Here is a 23,016-nt window from a genome sequence, read left to right on the forward strand (position 1 = left end):
AAAGTTTTAATAGATTTAAAAGTAAAGACATCAAAGTTTCATTCTATAGTATGAATAAATTTAAAAAAATTATCAAAGTTCACAAAGACCCTCTTCCACATCTCGCAAAAAATAATATATAAAATCAATTGTAAAGATTGTGAAGCCTCCTATGTCGGACAAACGAGCATACAATTAAGAACAAGGAGCCAAACATACAAACTATATAAATTAAAGTACCTCTGTTATAATCGATCATAGAATGCAGTTTAATTACGAATTTGATTGGGACAATGTTAAAATATTAGATGAAGAACCTTTTTATAGAAGACGCTTAACCTTTGACATGCTTAATATTAAAAAATAAATTAACGGTCTCAATTTACAAACAGATACAGAGGGTCTTTATAAAGCATACATTCAGATAATCAACAGTATTTGACTTTGCAGTATCACCATGTATTCAGTCAGTGTTTGTCGTCGTGTTCACTTAATTTATTATAAGTTATTCAATTTATTCTAATATTTTTATCCTCTGATTAAATAATAGACATAATTTATTCTTATACAATTTTACTATTTTGACATCATTTCCATTATTTTATTTTAGTTATTGTATTAATTTTACGTGTTTGTTATTACACTGACTGACTTTAAGTCTTTTTATTGTACATGTCTGTTACATTCGACCGACCGAAAACTATCTATGATCAGTAAGTTTTTACCAGAATAAGTATTTAATCTGCTAAGTATTTAAAAGGAAAAGAACTATCTTAATTTACATTTATCAGCTTATCCAGATTCTTCATATGGTCTTCCAACCGTCATGTGAGTAGCTATAATGATTCTGGAAACAACAATCAAAAAATATTCTATTTTAAGAAGACGAGTTTCATTTATAATTTGATTTATTATATTTTTGAAGAGGACTCGAACAAGTAACCGAAACATCAAGACTTCGATTTTAAGAAAACAGGTTTGAATATCAAATTCATGTAATTTTCTTTAGGATATATAAAATAATTTTATGCAACAAGTACTGCCGTTAGCTCTTTAATATTCTGTAATTTATATCATTATATATTGTTATTATTTAGAGCTCTTTATTTTTTGTATTAATATTTTATAACAGTAATGATCGATCGCTAATGAAGCAGTGATCTATCCGAAAGTGTGAAGAAGAGGCATAATAGGTGTTTTTAAAAGAAAGAGGTGATTACTTGAGCAAAAATTAAGCAAGAATGCATCGAGGGGAAAGATTAAAATCTGTATTAAAGTCACCAATGATTACAGCTATAGGAAACAAGGAATGGAATATCTCAAAATCAGCTTGCAAAGAAAGATGGGGAGAGGGAGGAGAAGCGATAAACAGAAAACTATAGCAAACAGAAAAGGTTAACAATTAGTTGCCGAGACGCAGTATAAGTCAAGCAAAGAAGCAAGGATTTTTTTCACAATACCATTGCGTAAATATAAATCAATGCCTTCTCCATTCTATCATGTCTGATAAGTTAGTAATCCGGTAAATTGACAAAACTGTCCTGAATGTGAGGCTTAAGCCGTCTCAGACATGACAAAACTAGGGCGAAAAAAATAATCGCGAAATTCGATAAAATGAGGAAGGAGTGACTGGCAATTGACGTGGCACATGCGCAACAGTCGGGGTTCGGATGAGGTAGCGGAATGAGCATCAAATATTCCTTTCAGAAGGTTGTTTGGGAATGGTGTCAAGCCCGGTGCCACGTTTTTTAGAGGATATTGATTTGGATAGCCGTTTGTCTATAACATCGGAAGCAGACAGTGATTGTGATGTTTGAAGAAGATGAAGAGTCCGTAGAAGAGCTATTGGCAGACATCGCAGTTGGGTTCTCACCCTACCAGTGGTGTGGGGCATTATACAGCTGACTGGACGGAACTTGGCTGCAGAGCGCTCGCAGTGATAGTCACAAGGTGATTTCGATGATGCAGACGATTCAACGAGGTAGGGATTCATCCATGTAAAATCCTTCCACATATCTCGCTTCACTGAAGATTTGTCGCGTGGGAGCAGATAGCTTTTCGTTAATGTCGATTTTTGAGCCAGCTATGTCGAGATCTCCGATCCATCGAGAGGATTCTTGCCCTGCTTCCCATCAATCCGATTACGGATCTCGCAGGAGGACAAGCGAACAACTAACGGCTGGGAACGATCGCCTCTGGTCGAAATACGGAAGCAATCAACGATATTGTCTGAGAAGATCTTGACATTTAGAAGCAATGTCAGCAACGATTGCTTTTGGATCTTTTGAGGAGTACCCCAAACAGAATGAACTCAGAACTAAGCTTCGCCCGCTCGAGAGTCTTAAGGCAAGCTTCAATACGTGATTCTCCAAATTTCGAACCAGTTTGCTCTTCGAGGACGTCAATACGATGATCGAGTTTGCATTGCTTAAGTTCCTGTAGTACAATGGAAGCTAGGGTATCTGATTTAACAGCGAGATTATTCAAGGAGCAGCGTAGCGTTCAACGTTGGCCTCGAGAATAAATAGCTGCATTTTGACAGATGTTAGATCTTGTAGCTACGTTTTTCGATGTTGGTAATTTTGAACAAAAGTGTAGAGATCCCCTGAAGGTATTTGATTCGGTCAGAAATGTATTGTTGGGAATCTGAGAGACAGCAGAGGTATGCTTCGATGGTCCTTCGGCCTCGCAGATCGGGCAAGGATGATCAAAAAAGATTGATCGGTCCTTGACAAGATCAGAGCCCATGATAACCATAATGCACTCCTTATGGAAAACATGTTTCCCTTTGCAATCGTAGCGGCTCTTCTAATATCCGCAGGAAAGTGTCATCGTAAGAGTGTATAGGTGAATATAGCGGATAGACAGCTAAGTGGTGAAAAGATTTCGGTTAGTACGGCAACAAACTCACCAATACTCACACAGTCGAAAGCGGCACGCGGATCGTTGACAGCAGGTGACAGATGTAAATATTGCCAATATATTGACTGTAGGTGCGCGATCCAACGACGATAATTAGCGATTCACAAAGATTTCAAGAACCAAAAAAGAGCAATAATGCCCCAAAAAGTCAGAAATGATACTCACGATGAAGGGAGCAGCGTTAAGTGAAATAGTCCTTAACAGAAATTTAGAAATAGAAGGCTCCGAGAGGCAAGCGGCAGAAAATGACTTAAAAAATTGAGCAGCAGAGAAACATGTCAATGTATACTTACTATGTGAGCGGCGAGAGTGAGAGAGGGAGGGTGACGGTGGAGAGGGGAAGATAGAGAAAAGCATTTATTACTACTCTACGACATGCCCTCTAGAACAGAATTAAATAGTATGTTGTGGAGAGAGAAAATGGAATTAAGTCAGTTTTGAGTACATCTGAATCGGTAATCAATGGTTGACACATATAGATTAACGTTACTGTGAGTAAAGGTTGTTTTATATCGACAGTTCAGAAAGAAGTATTTAAGAAAATTTGAATGTACAGAGAATTTCAGTATAGAAATATAACAAGAGAATGCGAACAGTATGTACAAATTATATTTTATATGTAGAGAGAAAAAAAAATTTGTTTTTAAAAAAAAATAGCAGAGTAAAAATATAAAGAAATTTGCGAGAAGTGTGTTAGTCACTATGTTGTCGCAAATGGCAAAAAAATCTATTCTTGAATTCGCTCAGCAACGACGATGCCCTGATGACAGGAACAAAGAATTTCACGTCAATGCTCCAGCGCTAAGGAAGGAACACTGATATATACATGTCCTGCAAGAAGGAACGGCTAAATCGAAGGAATAGAGGAACGCGAGGGTATACGCGGATTGAAATAAGGATGAAAGGTGGGAAGCGATATCGGAGCACTAAATTGAGTATATAAGACAGCACAAAATAAAAGCTTTTCAATCATCGATAGAGAGCCAGTCGAGCGAATTGTATAAATGAGAAACATGGTTGTGCCTGCGCAAATCGAATAAATCGCACGCACGCATTCATCAGTCGCCTCAGTCAGTCAGAAGCTTCTGCTGGCCGATTAAGTCCGAGAAAATCGCGACACTGTAATAAAAAATGGGAAAGATGAGGGAGGACACGAATCGGACTCTCAGCAGTCTAGAGAGACTGTTCCTGTAATATTTGAGCCTCTAGAAAGATTCCATTCATTTTATTGGAAATCACACTGACGTTTTTGTCCATCACAGGGTGTTAGTTAAGGTCACGCCAAAATTGGTTAACAAACTCGACAGACGAGCCATAAAGTTTAAGTTTGATGTCACGAGAATAGTCAATACAGTTTACATATCTGGCGCTTCCTAATAGTGTAGTCTTGGTTTTACTGACGTTTAGCCTGAGACCATTTCTGGACGTCTAAAGCTCTATCGCCGCGATATCATCTCTCAGCCTACTCACCCAGAGCAGCCCCAAGATCGCCAAGGGAAAAATACAAATAGATTTGAAGATTATCAGCATAATGAATGTATCTACAATGCTTAAGAAAATCTAGCAGATCATTGAAAAAGGTAGAACAAAAGAGTTCCAAGGACAGAATCCTGAGAGACGCTTGCAATAACTGATGCCAAAGATGAAAGAGTCGTCGAGTCCACGAACATGTTGAATCCTGCATGAGAGACAGGATTCGAATCATGTAAGGACAGGACGAGAGATGGAATAATCTTTCAGCTTGTCGAAGAGCAAGTCATGGAGGACGGAGTCAAAAGTCTTCGTGAAATCGAATAGGACGAGGTCCGCTTGTTAATGGCCTGTCTGAAGTCATCAACGACCCGCACCAAGGTTTGCGTGCGAGATGGGAGGAGGTGAGATAGGAAGAGATCTGATCAAACACGACACCCTTCAGAATTATAGAGAGGTGGCAGAGGGGATTGGACGAAAATCGGAGGGCGCTAAAGGGCTCCGCATTTTGGGGATGGGAATGATATGTAAGGACTTCCAGGATGAAGGAAAAGTTGAGGAATCTAGAAATAAGTTAAAGTAGTCAAGAATGATAGGCTATTCATTATGAGATATTGATTAATGCCATCAGGACCGAGAGAATTAGCACGAGCTTGAGCAGATTGCCATGCTTAGAGTATTAGGATTTATGTGGAGAAAGTAAAAGGATGATGGATTAAAAGGAAGAAAATGAGAATGGAAGAGGAAGATGAAGTTCAAGATAGAGAAGGAGCAGATATAATGGAAATGAGGTGGGCGGTGGAGAAGTAACTGTTCAACTGGTCAGGAGAAAAATCATTTGATTGATGATTTTGGTTTAGCGAGAGCTCCACCAAGTGAACGGAGCTCGGACTAGAAACACGCAGAGCCGATGATAGAACCTAAACCGGATCAATAAGTGACGACTTTTGACGTTAAGCTTTTTTATCTGATTACGGAGAATGCAAAAAGCAAGGCGGAGGGAGGAAATAGGACAAGAGCAATATGCTCTCCTTGTATCAGAAGACGAATGGACTTGTTGAGGACTTGTCAAGGAGCAAGGAGCTTCTTAGTCTAAAAAGATAGCAGAGTGTGAAGGTCACAGACATTGTACATTAAGTACAAATTGAGAAGAGAAACCCTCTCATCGATGAAGGGGGAAGAATAGAGAGAGGATCATGCGTTATGAAAGTTGTCAATGTTAAATTGAGAGTAGTTTCAAAAGTAGAGATAACGAGGAGGAAGATGATGGATACAAATGTTGAGCGTGACTTCGATGAGATCGTGCATGGAGAGGCAGGAGAGAGAGTAATGATTATAGGACAGGAGTAGAAATTGATCACTGACGAAGCAGTAGTTAATCCAAGAGTGGGAGAAGGACATATGGTGAGTGCTGTTATAAGAGACGATGAATAAGTGATTGCTAATGCAAAAGTTAAGTAATACGTCTGCATCGTAGGTCGTGCGATTGAGATTCATATTAAGATTGCCCATGATGATTGCCATCGAGAAAAAAGGGAGGAGCTTCTCGAAGTCTGTTTGAAAAAAAGGAAAAGTGATTTAACTTTGAGAAGACGATAATAAAACAAACAGGAAGGGCTTGTTGTTAGGCATCGAGATATTGAGTAGCAGATATTTGAGCTGAATGCAGAAACATTCAGGTAAAGAAGCATGGATTTTAACGCCTATAGAACTACGTAAATGTCAATGTCTCCATCCTCCCTTCCTCTTAAGATCGAGCTTAATAAGATGGAAACTGGGCAGATTAATTAGTTGATCGGGGATATGTGACTTTAACCAGGTCTCTGATAACGCTAGTAGATCAAAATCACTGCTAGAGAAGTAGATAAAGAATTCGATGAAGTAGGGAAGGAGGGACTGACAGTACACATAACAGATACATAGAGGTAATAGAAGCACCAGGGGACGAGCGTCATTTATTCTGCAGTCCCCGCTTAGAAATGGCCCCACTCTCGGATACGGGGTGAGAAAACATTATGACGCGAGGATCTTGTTTGATGAGATTACCATTGCGAAGGTGTGCCATTGCTAGGAGCACATTCGATGTGCGTCTCGATAAGAGTTCAGTCGCAAAGAGTACCGTAGGGCCGGAGGTTCAGGGGTGAGGAGCCCCGGCGACTCAAGACGTTCACAATTGCGCAGACAGATTGGAGGAGTGGAAGGATAACGCTTAGTAAAGATGAATCCATTTCGGATCCAGGCTACATACAAAGAGGGTTTTCCCCTCACCGCACGTCGGGCCTCTCGGAAAATGAGTTTCGTGACAGCAGGAAATCTCTCGTTTACATCGATATGCGAGCCCGCGAGGATACTGGAAAGCTCCGACTCATCGAGATCACCTTCGCGTCTATCCATCGATCACGAATCGCCGAAAAGGAAAACCATATGATTAGAAGGGCGGAGGCGATCGCCTTTTTCCGAGATACGGAAACATTCCACAATATCACCCGGTAACACGCTGATATTGAGAGACAAAGCAGCACAGTTGGCAAGAGCGCACTGGTTCTCGAGGGGATGTACGACTTCAAAATAGCAGAGCTGAGGCTTGTGCTCCACGGCTTCAATTCTGCGAGACGCGAGGCGATATCAGTCAACATGGGAGAGGGCGAAGAAGCTTTTAAAGCGCGGAGGTGTTTGTCGAAGTTGTCGTACGCGCTCCTCAGATCCTCTGTAGTACGAGAGAGAGTTTCGGTTTTTAAAGAAAGTATATTGAGAGAAGAAATATAATTCTAAACGCTGAGCTCGAACGCGAGAAAGTTGATTTTTGATTAAAGCGAGGTTGTAGAGCTGAGATTCGATATTCGTTAGTCTTTATCCAACAGAGGAAAGAGAAGGTCTCTACAGGTATATGCTTCTGGCAACATCCGCGAGTACCATGGGAAGAATGCTCAAATAATCCTTGAGCTTGGCAAAAGGAGTAGACGATTCCGAACTGAACCATCCGGAAGACGTTCGGAGGCATCGAGGGATACAAAACATTCCTCGTGGAATACATGCTTACAGGTCCATTGCAATGGAGCATTAGCAGCAGCAATAAATTTTTTTATTGTAACCATAAGTCAGCGTCATTGTGAAGCATGGAAGTTAGTAGATATATCGCCGAAATGTATTTGGTTGCACGGAGACGAGCTACTTATCGTTTCGCAGGGAAATATCAAATTTGACTGTTGAGCAAAACAGAAAATACGCGAATTTGTTTTCGAACTACTTCACCAGTCAAGCTAATGTCTTCGATATGGACGACAAACTGCAGGCGATAAATCGGAACTTGCGAGATACGTTAACAGCCGGCAGGCGCGTGCGCTGAAGAATGACAAGTCCAAGACAGTAATGCCATTTCAGAACCGATTTACGACATCGAGACTAATGCCATCAGTTAGCAGCCTAGTCACATATGGTATGGCGTGCCGTGCGACCGGTAGTCACACTTACAAGCATGAGCCTATCCATGTGCGCTTCGGCCAGCTTTGCTCGAGCATTCGGGCGTGCTACGAGACAGCGTTTTTCGAAATTGTGAAATGACCGAAAATGTTTTTCAAGCGTGTGTCAAAGGGCAATTTTAGATAACATGTAATTTTTAATAAATTGTAGTAAACAGTAAACCCTCACATTAATCCGCAATAGCATAAATCATGTCAAAACAATTGTTATAGTTAACGAAGTATTAATTATTTAAAATTAATTTTCCATGGAAGTTATATAACGTTTATAAATCAGAAACATAATTAACTGGTGTGATCAAGCTGATTTTTTTCTTTTTTTCATAGATTTCCGGGAAAAAATATTTTATATATAATTTTATATATTTATATATAAATGGACATATTTTATATGTAATTATATATAATTCTGCATAATTGTATACAATTTTATATACAATTATATATAAATTGTATATATAATGTAGGAAGAGTATATGTTGTGTTTACGAATTCTTAGTTAATTCGTGCGTTTCCGACTCTGACGATATGCGCTAGAGTATCAGCGCGCTTGCGCAAGAATGAAAAGGTAGAAGAAGGTGAGAACAAAGAGGCAGTCGTACAATGGCAAGGCATGTGTGTGGCACGACGAAGCGTTGAGTGAAAACAGCGAGTCTCTTCTGAATTGTCGGCCAGCAATACTGGCTCACCGAACATTTCCATCACTTGGATCAATCTTATATCCTACAAATTTGGGGGCTCGTCCGGGATATATACGACAAGAGCTGGTGAGAGACAAAAGACGAAGAGACGAAAAGACGAAAGACGAAAAAGAAAAGACGTAAAACTAAAGACGATTAGACGAGAGAGAGAAAAGACGGAGAAAAGACGAAAAAGAAAAGACGTAAAACTAAAGCCGATTAGACGAGAGAGAGAAAAGACGGAGAAAAGACAAAAGAAAAGACGTAAAACTAAAGACGATTAGACGAGAGAGAGAAAAGACGGAGAAAAGACAAAAGAAAAGACGCGAAACTAAAGACGATTAGACGAGAGAGAGAGAGAAGACGGAGAAAAGACAAAGGAAAAGACGTATAACTAAAGACGATTAGACGAGAGAGAGGAAAGTGCGGAGTGCGCGGAGTGTACGGAGATAGGATGAGCAACCTCGCGCAAATAGAAACTATCCTACAAAAGATACGTACGGCGTTGCCGTGACGGCTTTGCATAGATTCGTGTTCGAAAAAGAGGACGACCGCAAGAATCGACAGAGACTCAGAGACTTCGAAGACTTCATCTTCAAGAAAGACACGGCGGGGTACGTGAACAAGGTAGAAGCGGCGCGAAAACTGTCGATCGGCGACTTAATATCATGCTGCAACATTCTTGGCCTAGAATACGGCGGAAGTAGAGAAGAAATAATAACGCGCATACTACACACGGTTTAATGGACCTAGACATCCTCACGCAACTACAAAAGAAAACTACAAAAGAAGATTGAAGAGAGAAACCATACAGGAATATTATTATGTGATGAAAGAAATAGCTGCTAGAGGCAACATAGAAGCAGAAGCACTCATGAAGTACGTGATTGATGGACTTCCGGAAGACGCACAAAGCAAGATCATATTGTACGGAGCAAAAAAATTGACGGAATTCAAGGAGAAGCTTAAAGTATACGAAGCAATTCGGAAGAAGAATAATGAGAGGATGAGAACGAGAGAGAAGAAGTGAGGAAACCAACAACATCAAAAAGTGGTGAAAAAGAACAAGAGACAGATGTGCTACAATTGCGGCGATAAAGGACACAAAGCTAAAGACTGCAAGAAGAAAGAATTAGGTAAAAAGTGTTTTAAATGTCAAAAATACGGGCATACTGCAAAGTTGTGTAACGCGTCAGACGATAGTGAAGCGGTAGCGGACAAAAAGTCGGCGGTAATTAATACGGTTACTATGCACCGAGCGATAGAATGTTTAAACGAATCACGATAAACGGTGTGTGGGTTAATGCGTTAATTGATATCGGCAGTCAAATCACGGTAATGCGCAAAGATGTTTATGATAGAATGAAATTAGACAAACTACGAGGAAATAGTATTTATTTAACCGGTTTCGGGAAAAACGAAGTACATTCATTGGGTAAATATAATTATAGAAGTAGATACTGATGAATATCCGTGTAGTGCATGTTGTGCTAAAGGAAGCTACAAATTCGAGCATCATAATTGGTAGCGATTTTCTAGCGATAACGGAAATGACCATCAATAACGACGGAATAACTATACAGAAGAGCAACGCCTGTTCAATTGTTAACACAAATCAACGTGATCGAAAAGCAACCGTTAGACATTGGTGACGCGACGGATCCGAAAGTGCGCGAAGAAGTAAAGATGATTGTTGAAGAGTACCAAATAAATAAGTGTAAGACAACAGACGTGAGCATGTATATCGTACCAAAAGACGAAAGGCCTATTTTTCAAAAACCGCGACGATTACCGGCATCTGAGCGCGAAATAGTCGAAAACCAAATAACGGAATGGCTAAACGACGGGGTCATTGAGAAGTGTTCAGAATACGCGAGTCCAGTAGTCGTTGTAAGAAAGAAGGACGGATCACCGCGTGTATGTATCGATTATAGGAAGTTAAATCGAGTCATAGTAAAGGACGGTCATCCCTTACCACTAATCGAAGATCTGCTAGATAAATTAAAAGATGCGTGTGTGTTTTGTACGCTAGATCTGAAAAATGGATTTTTTCATGTATCCATAGAAAAAGAGAGTCGAAAATATACGGCATTTGTCACGAACGATCAATATCAATTCCTGAAAGTCCCTTTTGGATTATGTAATTCGCCGAGGATTTTCCAAGGATACATTAATGCTGCTTTCTGGGATTTGATTAGACAAAATATAGTGTTGCTTTATATAGATGACTTGATAGGCCGGCAGCAAACAAACAAGAAGCGTTGGAACAATTGCGAATCGTGTTGAAAACAGCTAGCGACTACGGTTTACAAATTAATTTTAAGAAATGTCAATTCGTGAAAAGAACAATCGAGTTCCTAGGACATGTAGTAGAAGGGGGCAAAATTTACCCTTCCCAAGAGAAAGTCAAAGCCATGATAGATTACCCAGAGCCCAGAGAATTAAAAGATATTCAAAGCTTTCGGGTTACTTCAGAAAGTTTATACCTTCATATTCTACGATCGCAAAACCGTTGAGCGACATGTTGCGGAAAGATCAATCAATTGCATAATTTTGACGATAAGGCTCGAAACGCGTTCATACAATTGAAGACGATTTTAACTCAGAATCCAGTACTGAAAATATATCATTCGTGACACGAAACGGAAGTACATACGGATGCAAGTATAGACGGTTATGGAGCTGTACTCCTATAGCGTTCAGACGAAGACAATTTTTTACACCCAGTATATTTTATGAGCAAAAAGACAAAAAAGGAGGAAAGGAATTATACGAGTTATGAATTGGAACCTCTTGCGATAGTAGAGGCACTTAGAAAATTCCAAGTGTATCTGTTAGGCATTCAATTCAAAATAATTACTGATTGTGCGGCTTTTCAGCGAACCATGAGCAAAAAAGAATTAAGTACACGTATTGCGAGATGGGCTTTAGTGTTAGAGGATTATGATCATCATCGAGCACAGATCGGGAACCCGTATGAAACATGTCGAGGCTTTGAATCGACATCCGGTTATGACGATAGCGAAAAGTCCGATTATACCACAAATTAGAAGTCAACAAGCAAACGATGAAGAGATTCAAGCGATAAAAGAAATTGACAAAGACAAAACATATAAGAATTACCACATAAGCGGCGATTTATTATATAAATTTCAAGACGGTAGAGATTTACTTGTTATCCCCAGAACGCTAGAATTGGACGTAATTCGAACGATTCACGAGAAAGGGCATATGGCGGCGAAACGTAACGAAACCGAAGAGCGTATTCGGCAGGAATACTTCATACGCGATTTAAGAAGTAAAGTAGACGACACATTGCCAGTTGCGTGCAGTGTGTATTGACGAATCGCAAAGAAGGTAGGCAAGAAGGATATCTGCATCCCATTCCCAAGCCTGATGTGCTGTTACACACATACCATGCAAATCATTTAGGGCCATTAGATACTACTAATAAAAACTACAATCATATTCTCACTATTATTGATAGTTTTACTATTAATATTTACTATTGATACTAAATTTGTATGGTTGTACCCGACTAAATCTACCACAGCTCGCAAGGTCACAAGTCGGTTAGACGTTCAAAAACAAATATACGGGAGTCCGAAACAAATCGTAACGGATCGAGGCACAGCTTTCACCTCTCAAGAGTTCAAGGAGTTATTGTCAGAGTGAAGGAATTGAACACGTGACAATCCACCGGATTGCCAAGAGCAAACGGACAAGTGGAACGTTTGAATAGGGCGATCATATCGATACTTTCCAAATTATCAATCGAAGAACCTGCTAAATGGTAATAAATATGTAGATAAATTGCAACGTATATTAAACTCCACGTTCAATCGTAGTGTAAATGCGACGCCTTTTGATTTACTATTTGGCATAAAAATGCGCGACGAAACTGATCTGAAACTGCGCGAAGTAATAGAACAAGAATTTCGATCGAAATTTAAGGAAGAGCGTAACGAAATTAGAGCTAGAGCGAAAGAGCAAATTCTGAAAGTGCAATCGGAGAATTATAAAACATATAATTTCAGACGTAGGAAGGCTACAGAATACCAGGTAGGAGACGTAGTAGCGATCAAGCGAACACAATTAGGTTCAGGCCGAAAATTACGAAATATTTAGGACCATATCTAATTGAGAAGGTTAAGCCTAACGACACATACGATGTGATTAAAAACGGTTCCCACGAAGGACCTGTAAGCACTTCTACTTGCGCTGAATACGTTAAACCCTGGAATACAGTTAATTAAAAGTAACTAATTCTATTTTTGTAAAACGTAATGTTGAGTTAAAGTAATCAATTTTGTTTGTAAGATGTCAGTTATAAGTCGATTATTTTTGTAAGACGTTGATTATAAGTCGGCGATATTGTTTTGTAAGATATTAATTATGAGTCGGCAATATTATTCTGTAAGACGTAATGTTAGGTGAAGGGAAATAATTTTGTTTGTAAGATGTTAGTCATAAGTCGACGATATTATTTTTATTAGAACGTTGATTATAAACCAATGATATTATTTTTGTAAGACGTTAATTATAAGTCAATGATATTATTTTTGTAAGACGTGAGATTAAGTTAAGATAATCAATTTTGCTTATAAGACGTTAATTATAAGTCGACAATATTATTTTGCGAAATGTAATGTTAAGCTAACTGGCGTCGTACGGGACGCACGATTGTGCAGAATGGCCGAGTGTAGGAAGAGTATATGTTGTGTTTACGAATTCTTAGTTAGTTCGTGCGTTTCCGACTATGACGATATGCACTAGACTATCAGTGCGCTTGCGCAAGAGCGAAAAGGTAGAAGAAGGTGAGAACAAAAAAGAGGCAGTCGTACAATGGCGAGGCACGTGTGTGACACGACGAAGCGTTGAAGTGAAAACAGCGAATCTCTTCTGAATTATCGGCCAGCAATACTGGCTCACCGAATATTTCCATCACTTGGATCAATCTTATATCCTACAATAATTATATACAATTATGTCTAAAATATGTTCATTTATATACAATTATATATTAAATTTTATATATTTTTATAATATATAATTTTATATAATTACATATAAAATATTAAGTGTACAAATAAGTTTACGCCGTTTGACAAAAGACGGCGCCACTAGCAAGCTATGGTTAAAATTGTCTGATGTAAAACATTATATCGTAAGGTTGGACATCTGTCAACAACATAACCTTGAAATACTAGCGATTTTGTATCAGCATCATATATTTTTTTTGTGCGAAAATACCGAATTTTGAGCCGAATAAGCGTCATTTGCGGGAACTTTTGATTTACTTCTTTAATTTGAAGAAATCTGCAGCTGAGGCTCATCGATTGCTTGTAGAAGCATATGGTGAGACTGCCTTAAGTGAGAGAAGTTGTAAATGGTTTCAAAAATTTAAGAACGGTGAATTTGACGTCGAAGACAAAGAACATAGCGGAAGGCCGAAAGTGTACGAAGACGCGGAATTGGAAGCATTATTGAATGAAGATTCGTGCCAAACGCAAAAAGAACTTGCACTTACATTAGGAGCGGTTCAACAAGTAATTTCACATCAATAAATGCTTAATTTTTGATAAAAAACGACGGAAACTTATTTGTACACCTAATTTTTTTTAAATATAGTTTTTTTTTTAATATTTTCTCTATACGAATTCTTTTTGCACTCACTATGTAAATAATTTCACTTTTGTAATTTCTTTCATTATCAGAATTTTCATATAAGTTTGGATGATAATTAAAAAAACATTTAAAACAAAATATCAACATTAAGCGCATTTGACAGGCGCAATCATTACAAAACATGATTTCTTTTTGGATTCGTTTAAAGGAAATCAAATTTAATTTACATATAAAAATTTTTCATCAATTAAGTTTAACACATATCATGCATGTCGTGAATCATTATTCTTTCTACAGTTAGTTTAAAAATATACGAATAATTGCAATAATTATATAGTATAAGAATATATTGTTCGATCTTAGTATTGATCGATACTTCGTTTTAAATTTTTTTTTATAACTATCATTCGAACTTATGTGAAAATTCTGATAATGGAAGAAATTGCAAAAGCAAAATTATTTATATAATTATGAAGATAATGCTAATGTAAGTTTGAAATGTACAAATAAATGCCTTTATATGTGCAATTTTAAAGTAATTCTTTGTCTATTGAAATACAAATTCTTCTTACAATTACAAGTACACACACGAATAATTTCAATAATTATGTGAAAATATATTGGGCTTAATATTTTTACTATTAACATCTACCGTATAGTTTAAAAAAACCCAGGAAAAACTATTTTATATATAATTATATAAAATTATATAATTTTATATATAATTTTATATAATTGTATATAATTATATATATTTATATATAATTACATATATAAAATTATATATAATTGTATAAAATTATGTATAAAATTATGTATAATTATATATAATTATATATAAAATATATCCATTTATATATACAAATATGTATATAAAATTATATATGATTTTATATAATTATATATAAAATATTTTTTTTCCGGAAATCTCTGAAAAAAAGGAAAAAATCAGCTTGATCGCGCTAACTAGTTACGTTTCTGACTTATAAACATGGTATATAACTTCCATGGAAAATTAATTTTAAATAATTAATACTTCGTTAATTATTACGTTTTGACATGATTAATGCTATTATGGATTGACGGGAAGGGTTTACTGTTATTAAAACTTACATATTATCTAAAATGTCTCCATGCCCCTCGATACATGCTCGAGAAACAAACAGCAAGAAACAGGAAACAAAGAGCACATTGTAGAATTAGTCTCACAATCTCGAGAAACACTGTCTCGTTCGCTCGTAACACGTCCGAATGCCTCAACGAAGCTAGCCGAAGACGCTCGAAACTCGTGCGCACATGGACATAGCGTCATGCTTGTGTGTGTGACTACCGATCGCATGGCGCGCCGCATGTGTCGCCGACTTGATGTCGTAAACCGGCTCTAAAATGGCATCACTGATCCAAGATGCCAGAGAAATTTTTGCCCATCACGGTTTCGAAAAGGTGGGTAGAACTCAGCTATGTACTGGCGATGGTACTTGCGACGAATAATGGTGTCAAGAATTACAGCTCTTGATTAGTGGTTTGAAAAAAGAAGGCCCAGGAGGGCAGCGAACAGCAGTAAAGAGTTCAAAATACAGAGCAGCAAAGAAACATATCAGTGCGATTACTTATAGAGAGACAGAGAGTGATAGAGAGGGGGGAGGAGAGAGAGAGAGAGAGAGGGAGGGAGAGGGAAGAAAAAAAGAAGAGTGATAGCGTCACAATAAAAATAATAACAGACTCACTAATAACAGACGAGCCATTTAAGTTCAAGGTTTCCGAGTTGAAGGTACCACCACACAATCGATCGACGCATGTCATTGATGTCGATGGTAATCGATCAAGATTTGTGGCGCACGGTATTGACAACCAATCGGTCATACAGGATGTTCCTGTCATCGACATAATTTGCGTGGTTTGTGTATTTCCCGTCAGAGTGAATGAATTGCTACGCATTATTTGAGTTGTACTTAATGTAGTGGACATCTCTTGAGCTGTAAAAGAATTATATATATTTATATATATTAGATTCTCTCTCTCTGGAATCAAAAATATGGCATTCATTTAAAAAAATCGATGTAACTTTGACATGACATTGGTGACGCTACCCAAAGTTAAACTGATAAGATTATTAAATAGATCTTTTTAAACGCTACAACTTTTATCTGAAACACATTTCTGTAAAACTTATGTTTTACATATAACTTATGTATATATATATATATATATATATATATATATATATATGCAAGGTGCGTCCCAAAATTTTCCAAACTTTTTCAATAGGGATAGGTCGGGTGGCGCCATCCGTGTATTCGATTGCGCGTTTGAAAGGTACATCCCTAGCTGACTTCCAGTAAAAATTTCATGACATTTGGTTCAGTGGAAACGAAGTTATGGCGTCTCAAGTGTCAGTATGTTGTATACATCGGTACGAGAATGAACTTCGAACAAAGAGCCAATATTAAGTTTTGTTTTAAACTTGGTAAAACATTTATCGAAACCCATAATTTGATGAAACAAGTTTATGGTGATAATTGTGTAGCCCGTGCCAGTGTTTATGAGTGGTATACGCGATTCAAGAACGGTCGTGAGGACATAAATGACGACGCACATACAGGTCGCCCAAAATCGACAATTAACGAAAATTCCATCGAAGTTTTTATGATTCCAAGGGTATTGTGCACAAAGAATTCGTTCCAGCAGGCCAAACAGTTAATGCTGTATTCTATGTAAGCGTTTTGAAGCGTTTGGTGCACCGCATTCGTCGTATTCGGCCAGAATATCGCGAAGGAGGAAGTTGGCGCTTGTTACACGATAATGCGCCATCTCACCGTTCGACACTTGTCACTGATTTTTTGATTAAAAATCACATTTTAACAATCAACCATTCCCCGTATTCGCCTGATATGGCACCTTGTGACTTCTACCTATTCGGCAAAATGCATTTGTCCATGAAAGGAAAGCGGTATGTGGACGTAGAAGACATCCAAAGGGCTTGTACCACTATTCTGAAGGACGTGCCTTTGAACGACATAAAACACTCATTTGAAATGCTTTTAGATCGTGCCAAACGTTGTATTGAGTCCGACGGGGACTACTTTGAATAAACAATTTGAATTTGAAAAAAAAAGTAAACCGTTGTTGTTTTATTTCAAAAGTTGGGAAAATTTTGGGACGCACCTTGTATATATACTCAGCAAACGAGAATGGATTGAAATAAATTGAAATGGATTCAAATTTTCAGAAATATTGATGTTAAAATGAATGCTTTTCAATTCTGAATGCATTTTTATTCATTTATAGGAAGATATGCATGGAGCATATCTTTATGCTTTTCAATCTAAAAATAATATTAGCTTTTTCTATGCACACAAACACAATTGTGAAACTGTTCAATTCAAAAATTTGAATGGGAAATGCAGTTTTTCAATCCAATTGCATCCAACTGAATCTAATTGAATCCAATTGAATCCAATTAAATTCAAAAAAGTATTTGCTATTTATATATATGTATATATATATACAATATATATATATATATATATATATATTTATATATATAAAATACGCATTCGGATAGAAAAAAATTTCAATGGACGAAGAAATAAATCAATATGAAGAAATGTCTGACCAGGAAATGTCCGATGAAGATCATGCCAAATGTCAAATGATTCGTGTTTCGGCAGTGATATGGAAAATGATGATATAATTGAAGTAATATGGCGAGATTTAAATAGAACTCAAGTAAACACCTTACGTCCTATGAAAAAGATATGCTGCATTCTACTACACTGATGATCATAGAAGATATTGCTCATCATGCATCATAAGAATAAACGATCAATTTTCAAGTCTTTGTGTCATTCGAAAACATGATATCGATATATGTGCGATTCTCAAAAGTTATTCCTGTTCGGAATGCAAAAGTTTCCTTTATCAAATAATGCCGTGTAACATGTGTCCTATTTGCACACAGTGATACAAGGTGTTGTGAAAGTTTTGTCAAAGATTTAAAAACAGACTAAAAAAATATACATTTTTTTAAAACTTTTTTAATAAAAAGATTATAAAAAAGAGGATATTATAATATGGAGTAAACGGAGAATTATTTGGAGGCGCAAGCCGTTCAGTTGAATACGCGAGAAGATCTTGCGTATGAATAACGATGCAACGATTTTATTGAATCGCTGAAGACACAAAGCAGCATTAAACGCGATTATCGATCGGTAATAGATAATCGCACGACTCGAAAATTTAAAGGATTCGGTGCGTGCACGTGGGTGTCGGCGCGGGACTCACATGGCGCGAGATAGATACATCTTTCGAAAGCGGTATACAGATCGGTGCCGTAATAAACTCTGGACACATCGAACCTCACAAGTTTCTTGAAGACGCAAGAGAAATTATTCTTGAGCGTGTACAAATTGTTACGCAGAAACATGACAACATTAAAGTAAACACAGTATTTAAAGGTGAATTTATATCGAGTAATAAACGCGAATAAAAATGTCAGTACGAAAAACTATGAACTCTTTAGTTTGTCCGATTTACAAGAATGGTACGCGTCGCGCATTGTCGAGCTCATCTTAGCATCGCTCGAGGAATTTCAGGAGCGCGATACCGGGTGGACGCTGTCGCGTATCCTAAATTTGACTATTAACGTAAACAAGGACAATCCATTGCACGCGGGATGCCACATTGAGTTACCGGGAAATTAAAATGAAAAAGCAGTAATCAACGTGTAATCTTTAGGCAACGCGTGTTTTGCTTGATCAGTGGTAGCCGCTCTACCTCTAGCTCAAAGTCATACAAATCGAGAGTCATCATATCCACGATGGTATTAAATCTTAAAGACATCCAGTTTCCAATGATATTGAGTCAAATTAAAAAATTTGAAAATCTCAACAACATCTCTATCAACGTGTACGGCATCGAGAAGTAAAAAGAAATGATTCTTCCCTTACGGCTCATCAATATGAAGTCAATAAACAGTTTACAAAGTCTTACAAAGTGAAAAACAATGGGAAATCATTATTAATACTATTGCTAAAATATCTAATTTCAGATTTTTAAAAAATCTCTTTGAACATTAAAAAACATATATGTTTACTTGTTTTTGTTACATTCTATGTATATATATATATTATATATATATATATATTTTTTTTTTATACCGTCGTCAGAACACGCCATGTACTGGATTCCACAAAAGTTCCTCTCCATCCTGATGCATATACTGTAATCTTGATTTGATAATTGTAGCCCAATCATGGGATCGTAATTGAAGGATTTTATCTGGCCGGAAACTCCGGTGAAATACTGAAGACATCCCTCTTCGGCTCGATATATCGTACTGCATCGTATCTGCGAGATTCGAACTTTCCATGATCGTGAAAAAGAATTACCACTCGTAACGAAGATTAAAGTAACTGGATTGGTTTGTCCGATTCCCGTGTCTATATACACTGTAAAAAGTATTTAACTCGTATAAAGAATCAAATCGCAACTTATATTATTAAATAACATTGTCAATATTAAGATTTTGAATTCGGACTATTTATTTGAATAAATCAAACTATAATATGAGAAAGTCTATTAATCGATCGAAGTGAGATATTTCAAATAATATCTTAATATATACACAATGTGGCAATAGAATTTTGTGAATGATGAGAAAATAAATACCGCCTAATTAATATACAAATAACCTTTATTGTCTTCCAAAAATAATCTCCCCAAAAATAAAGGAAATACACTTCTAACAACGTTCATACAGCTTGTGGAAACTTTGTGAAAAGTTATCCTTGGATATTGCCTTATGTAAATTGAATCCATTTCATTGCCTCCTTTAGTCTAGGGAACAAAAATAAATCTGCAGGAGCAAGGGAGAGTAGGGAAGATTATTAAAAACAAGTGCCGTGTAATTTATATTATAATAATAACCGTAGTATGGGAAAGTGCATTGTCATGAAGCAGATATCAAGATACGCTACGATAATCCGCAAAAAATCTGGCGCAAGCCAGACGAACCATCAACATTGACGACAAAGTCAATATATTCATGGCGCCAAGCTCATGCTCTGTATTTGGTGGGATCAGCTGGGTATAGTGTATTATACGTGTGAGCTGCTCCAACCTAACAAAATCATCACTGGGAAACACTGTCAACAATAATTGATGCAATTGAGCCGAACATTGAAGCAAAAACAGCCAGATTACGCGAAAAGACACGACAAAGTGATTTTCCACGACAACGCTTGGTCACATGTTGCGAAACCGATCAAGGAAACGCTTAACTGGGATGTCCTATCACACCCGCCGTATTCTCCAGATATTGCTCCTTACGATTACCATCTATTTCGATTGATAATTCATGGCCTGTCTAAGCAGCGCTTCCATTCTTATAAAGATACCAAAAAATGGATCGATTCGTAGATAGTTTCAAAAGATATGTTGTTCTTTTGATATGGAATTCACTTATTACCAAAAAGATGGGAAAAAAGTACTGGCTAGCGATGGATAATATTTTGAATGACCAATTTGTAACTATTTTTTCACAATAAAGCCATATGTTTACCAAAAAATCTTTTAAAATTAACAATAAGATAGGAAACAAGACCGTTTATGTTAAATAACATTACTTTAAATCCGAAGCGCCACTACGGTCTAAGTATTAAGATGTTGAATATATATATTTTCAAACAAATGAATTAATTTCAAAAATGATAATCCCCCCAAATTGTTTGTCTCGGTAGTCTAAAGGCTCAGGACGCTCGCACGGAATGCAAGAGATCCGGGTTCGACTCCCAGCCGAGGCAATATTTTTCGCAATAAGTTTATTACAGTTTTTTAAGATTAATTTGGGGTATTTGGGGGGATTATTAATATTTCAGATCAATTGCGTTAATGTCGACAACCATATCGGCACGTAATTATCATTTCTGAAATTAATTCATTTGTTTGAAAATATATATATTAGTTCAACATCTTAATACTTAGACCGTAGTGGCGCTTCGGATTTAAAGTAATGTCTTTTAAAATTAATGCATACTCCCAATAGATCTTAGAAAAAATTAACTTGTGCCTTATTGGGCTCAAAAGAGGTGAATCCAAAATCTAAGTAGCTCATCTGATAGCTACTTTATTTGAAACATTTTTTTCCAAAAATGTATTGTTCTCGAGACATTTTTTGTCGAAGTTGGCCAAATGGCCAAATATGTTTCGTACCAACTCGGGTACAAAATTTACAGGATCACAAGATTTGACTATCTTGAATATCTATTTCAAACGTGAACTAGTAATGTTAGTTTCTTGATATGATCGCTTTTGCAATTTGGAACGTTCCCTTATGAGCGTTATCAGTAATTAATCGATTTGCATCGTTTTGAATCAGAAATGTCCAATAATAGCTCAAAGAAAACGCAAAGTGATTTTGTTGTATGACAATGCTGGACCACACTCCAGATAATTACTTTACTTCCCAATCTTTCAAATAATTTTTTTTGTACTTACTGTGATTTCCATCATTGTTACCGCATATTGTTGGTACCGGGTTACCACCGGAAACGATGAATTGATCATAAATACATATATTATTCGTTGTTTCCGGCCCCCTGATATTGAATTGTACGAAGTCTAATCTACATTAAAAAAAAAACAGGAAAAACTGAGCAAAACAATATTTTCATAAAATTATATTTATTAAATTATATTTATATTATGTAAGGTAACTGAGCCCTTTAAGCTTTTAAATTTTTCTAATTTTTTGCTTAAAATTGAAAATTGATGATCACATTCGAAAGAGGAAACATTTCTGAACATTAAAAAATAATATGAGTCATATTCATACATTTACGAGTACATAAATGCAGTAGAGATTTAAAAGAAAGGTAGCATTTTAGGCAACTTAACAAAGTATGTATCCAATGTGAGCCACGTATACGTCTTCACTTTTTCATACGAAAATATTAACCCTTAAAAACACTTTGACTTTTTTTATAACGTAAATGTCACATTTCGAATGACACACCCAAGCCAACTTTGATTGATCAGAACATTCATAAAAATGAATATATTTTAACAAATTTTTTTTCAATCGAAACGCCAGATAGTAAAGAATATAACGGTACGTATCCTTATTAATAAAAAAGTTATAAGCTATTATATAAAGTAAACAATAGTTGAAAAACCATATTTTGTTTAAAAATTTTTATTTTTCGTACATAAATTACAAATATATTTTAAATATGCATTTTGGAAAGTAGAAATAACTTTCAGAAAAAAATACTGCATTATTGTATCTTTTAAAAAACTTAAATTTAAAAAAGGACGAAGATGTAGAAAATTTGAAATTCATTTTGCAAAGAAAACATATATTTTCTGTTGTTGAATAATAAATTTAAACATAAAAAAATAAACCGAATATATAAATTTCTAGAATTAACATTCTCTCTCTCTCTATCTCTCTCCCCCCCCTCTCTCTCTCTCTCTCTCTCTCTACCATCTATTAAATTAATCATATAATTATATACAAACAGCAAATGGCTCACTTTGGGAAACGGGGCCAAGGCTGGGTTATCTTATTATAATGTAAATATAATTATAATATAAATAATATTAAATATTTCTTAAATTATATACAATCATAAACTTATTAAATTTATTAACAATTATTATTAACGTTTTAAATATTCTTAATAATATACATCTGTGTATATATACCGATATTGGCATACATCTGGATCTGATTTTACTATCGTCACTTGACATGATTCCATACCGTCGAAGGTAGACGGATAATTTGGATTGACAAAGTGCGTGTTGTTATCGGCAGTCATCCCATCGCAGGATACCGTAACTATTAGAAAATGAAA

At 36.4% G+C, this 23,016-nt stretch overlaps 1 protein-coding gene and 1 long non-coding RNA gene across 2 annotated transcripts in view; one reads left to right on the forward strand and one right to left on the reverse strand.

Moving 5' to 3' along the window:
* LOC105143228 (uncharacterized) overlaps positions 1 to 23,016 on the reverse strand; it is a 53,120-nt gene that overhangs the window by 21,320 nt on the left and 8,784 nt on the right. The window contains exons 3-6 of the mRNA XM_087411872.1: positions 22,865 to 23,000; positions 21,656 to 21,783; positions 19,318 to 19,608; positions 15,886 to 16,134 (exon numbers count right to left, since the gene is read on the reverse strand). Coding sequence (XP_087267998.1) covers positions 15,886 to 16,134; positions 19,318 to 19,608; positions 21,656 to 21,783; positions 22,865 to 23,000 — 804 coding nt within the window. The remainder of the gene's footprint in view (positions 1 to 15,885; positions 16,135 to 19,317; positions 19,609 to 21,655; positions 21,784 to 22,864; positions 23,001 to 23,016) is intronic.
* Positions 1 to 23,016, forward strand: part of LOC147907813 (uncharacterized) — a 38,211-nt gene that overhangs the window by 11,237 nt on the left and 3,958 nt on the right. The gene's annotated exons all lie outside the window — the stretch shown is intronic.

Source organism: Acromyrmex echinatior, chromosome 12, assembly GCF_024713525.1.
Source record: "Acromyrmex echinatior isolate Ae372 chromosome 12, ASM2471352v2, whole genome shotgun sequence".
In the NCBI taxonomy this organism is placed as follows: domain Eukaryota; kingdom Metazoa; phylum Arthropoda; class Insecta; order Hymenoptera; family Formicidae; genus Acromyrmex; species Acromyrmex echinatior.